General features: G+C 59.1%; 1 protein-coding gene across 1 annotated transcript in view; it reads right to left on the minus strand.

Annotated features, from left to right (window-relative positions):
* The window catches only part of ABCA3 (ATP binding cassette subfamily A member 3), a gene marked incomplete in the record, with an annotated part of 50,353 nt that overhangs the window by 20,521 nt on the left and 26,192 nt on the right, over positions 1-3,640 (minus strand). Inside the window, 4 exon segments of the mRNA XM_027770991.1 lie at positions 109-264; positions 519-673; positions 1,172-1,301; positions 1,582-1,725. Coding sequence (XP_027626792.1) covers positions 109-264; positions 519-673; positions 1,172-1,301; positions 1,582-1,725 — 585 coding nt within the window.

Below are 3,640 nucleotides of genomic sequence, written 5' to 3' on the forward strand. Positions count from 1 at the left end.
CCGCGCTGTGAGGCTGGGTTGAGAGGCCTGCAGAGCCGGCTCGAGGGCTGCGGGGATATGACGCTGCCAAGGGCTGCAGTGGCCCGGCTGCGGCGAGCAGAGCCCTACCTTGGAGCCTGCGATGAGAGCGATGCCGATGGAGAGCCTGCGCCTCATGCCCCCGCTCAGAAACCTGCTGCGGGAGTCCCGCGTGTCCTCCAGGCCCAGGGTGTGCAGCATCTGTTTGACTTCTTCGGGGCACTTCTGGCGTGACAAGCCTTTCAGCTGTGACGACAGGGGACAGGAGAGGTTGGACAGCAGCTTCTGGTAGAGGCTGGCCCTGGGCACGGGCAACGGCCTGAGAAGCCTGCTTTGGACCCCGATGGGCTCGGCCTTGACCCTGCCCTCCCAGGTCCAAATCCTGTTTTCTCCCAGCTCCTAAGAGCAGACTCGACTCTGCTGGGGGTTTGGGCCTTGCGAACGCAGTATGTGGCCGCGGTGCAGTGGCCTCCTGCGAGTTGGGGTCACCCCCGCCTTACCTGGGCGTAGAAGTAGAGGTGCTCTGTGACCGTCAGGTTGTCAAACAGGACATCGTGCTGGGGGCACAGGCCCAGGTTCTTCCGGATCTGAACCATGTCCCGGGAAATCTCGTACCCACTAATATAGGCCCGTCCACTGGTAGGGGGGAAGAGACCTGGGGCCAAGCGGATTCCCAGACTCAGCACGGAATTTTGCTCAACCACACCAAGCGTGATGAGCCCTGCCTCGGTCCCCGCAGCTGCCCGCTCCCTGGAGAGGGCCTATCTTGGGCCTGTAACTAGCCAGGGGGAGACAGAGAGGGATGGGGAAGGCCCTGCTGCCAGAACACTCGTCCTTGCAGGGATGGGACGCATCTGCGTGAGTGTGGCTGTGGGCCCGGAGTAAACCCCCTTGCAAAGCCCCCAGGCCATACACACGGTGCTGACAGACGTCTGGGGCTCAGAGACAGTGTCAAACACTGGAGTCTGCATGACGCAGGAGGGCCAGTCAGAACACGGCACCCCTGTGTACTAGAGTCGGTCTCGTGTGTTCTCACTGGGTCCCTATACTTGGACCTGTGGGGCTGAGCTCAAGGTGTGTGGCCATCACAGCCCTTCACGGTGGCAAAGGCCACGCACCAGGTGCAGGCCACACGTGGCGCTGGGACAGCTACCTGTGAGCATGGACAGCGTGGTGGTCTTCCCCGCGCCGTTGTGGCCTAGCAGGACCGTGATCTGCCCCTCGTACAGGTTCAAGTTCAGGTCTCTGACGGCAGCCTTGTCCTCACCCCCCACCCGGAACACCTGCAAGGAAGGCAGAGGCTGCTCGCCACGGCTCTCGCCTTGTTCCCCACGAGTGCCCCAGGACCTTCTTGGTCCCTGCAGGACAGAGGCCCCTGAAGCCCACCTCCTGCATCAGACACACGGGAGAGCAGGCCGGCGAGTCCTGCAGGCGCGCTGGCTAGGCAGCAGGGTCCTCCCGCCATGCCGGCCACCAGCCGCGTCCCGGCCCGCCCCAAAAACCAGGCCGGCCAATTAGCCGCGTCCTGGCCAGCCCCGCCCTGACCCCACGAGGAGGCAGCACCTTGGACAAGTGCTTGATCTTGATCCCGGCCACCAGGTCCTCGGGCTCAGCCTCGAAGAACTCTGTCCGCAGAACTTTCTCAGGGTCGCTGTCATCGTCTTCCTTCCCCAGGGCCGTCCGTGGGCTCCCGCGCCAATACGAGGGCTGGGGGGAGGCAGATAGCGGCAGTCGTCAGAGCCGCTCGTGTCAGCTTGCTTTGTTTGTGATAAACGGAGCACAACCAAGCGACACGCTAGCCACACACAGAGGCATGACCCGCGTCTGAACCCTCGGGGCATGCTTCTGGGAGTGGTGGCAGCGCAGCGCCCATGCCTTCTCTGCTGGGAAGCTCCCAGCCCATCTCCCTAGGTGGTAATGGGCACACAGAGCCTCGGGGCGCAGTAGCACCTCGGAGCTTGTTGTGTGTCAACCCAGCTGGGGCGAGGAGGCAGCGCGGGTCAGCTAAGGAACGCAGAATCAAGCGGTTCCCAAGGGCGCCCGTCCAGCACGAGGTCAGCACCGGGAAGAAAAGGCAGCTGCTTGCCCACGCTCCGCCTCGTTAGTCTGACAGTAAGAGAAGCCTGAGAGGCCTCCCCTCTGCCAGGAGGGGCACTTCCTGCCCCCCTCCCACTGCCATAGTCACAGAGCCACCACCCTCCCACAAGCTGCTGGACCCAGGACTCGAACCACACAGCTAGCTGTGTGGGATCCAGCTGCCTTAACCTCCATGCACCAGCTGGCCTAATAGAAGGCTTTAAGAAAACGGAAGTGATTCAGACATACACAGCCCAGCACTCCCAGAGAGGTGTGGAGACACGGCAGCAGTGTGGGCAGGCCATGGGGAGCAGCCAAGGGCCGCGAGAGCGGGCTCTGCAGGGGCGTCTGCTGGGACCTCAGCTCCATCCCCAGTGTGGGCCTGGTGCCTGGGGTTAAGGGACACACCTCACATTTAAAGTGACTTTGAAATCAAAATGCATCTTACATGGCAAATGCCATCCTAACTATGGAATTGTTCTATTTGAGAGAGATTTTTGCTATAGGGTGTGTGTGCTCGCCGAAGAGACAGAGACAGAAAGTGAGAAATCACCCTTCAGGGGGATGGCTACATCGCAATCCCTTCTCCTCTTAGGATCTTGGGCACACTTGCACACGTGCTTGGCGTGAGTTTCTCTTGCTGCCGTGCTTGGCGTGAGTTTTAAGCTGCCAGATCTGGGACTTGAACCACGGTTGACTACATGGGAGTCCATGACATAGCCATTATGCCACTTGCTGGTCCCAGCATTTTTCTTTCTTAATTACAAAATAAGGGCTGCCTCTGGTGTCACCTTAGTTGACAAAATACAGCAGTGGACGCTTGATGAGTACTTGTTGAAGCAGAGAATGAAGAAAACGTGGCCCGAGCACCCACTCCTGACAGGAGAGTGAACACAGGGTGGTACATCTGCGCTTTGGGACGTGCGTGGTTATTACAAACGCACCTGCCCGAGACAGCGGAGACACAGTTGCTAGGGCCGGCGGCAGCGGGGTGGTGGAGGTGGCTGGAGCCCACCGCCGGCTGCACAGCTCAAGTCTCAGACCCAACGGTGCGAGCATTGCCGAGCACAGGTGCCCGTGTGCCCAAAATCCCACGAGGAGGAGACAGAGGAGACTGCAGTGTGACCGTCCCCTGCAGTGACTCTCCCCCTGTCTGTCTCCAGGGCGCAGACGTGCCCTCTAACAAATAAGAAACAAACCCGTGGCTTATACACATGACTAGACTAAAAACCAAAATGTGCATTTATAAATAAATATACATGTATTTGTATTTAAAATGCCTGTATTTAAGATATACTGTTAGGTTAAAAAAAATCAAGTTTATGGGACCAGCAGTTGGCGTAATGACTATGTCGCTGGACTCCCATGTAGTTGACCATGGCTCAAGTCTTGGACCCGGAGGCTTAAACTCATGCCGGGCATGTGTGCGTGCGTGCCCAAGATCCTAAGAAGAGAACGGAGAAGGGATTGCGGCATGGCCATCCCCCTGGGGGGTGATTTCTTGCTTTCTGTCTCTCTGTCTCTGTCTCTCTGGCAAGCACACATG

The sequence above is a fragment of the Tupaia chinensis genome, unplaced genomic scaffold (assembly GCF_000334495.1).
Source record: "Tupaia chinensis unplaced genomic scaffold, TupChi_1.0 Scaffold000178_1, whole genome shotgun sequence".
Taxonomy (NCBI): domain Eukaryota; kingdom Metazoa; phylum Chordata; class Mammalia; order Scandentia; family Tupaiidae; genus Tupaia; species Tupaia belangeri.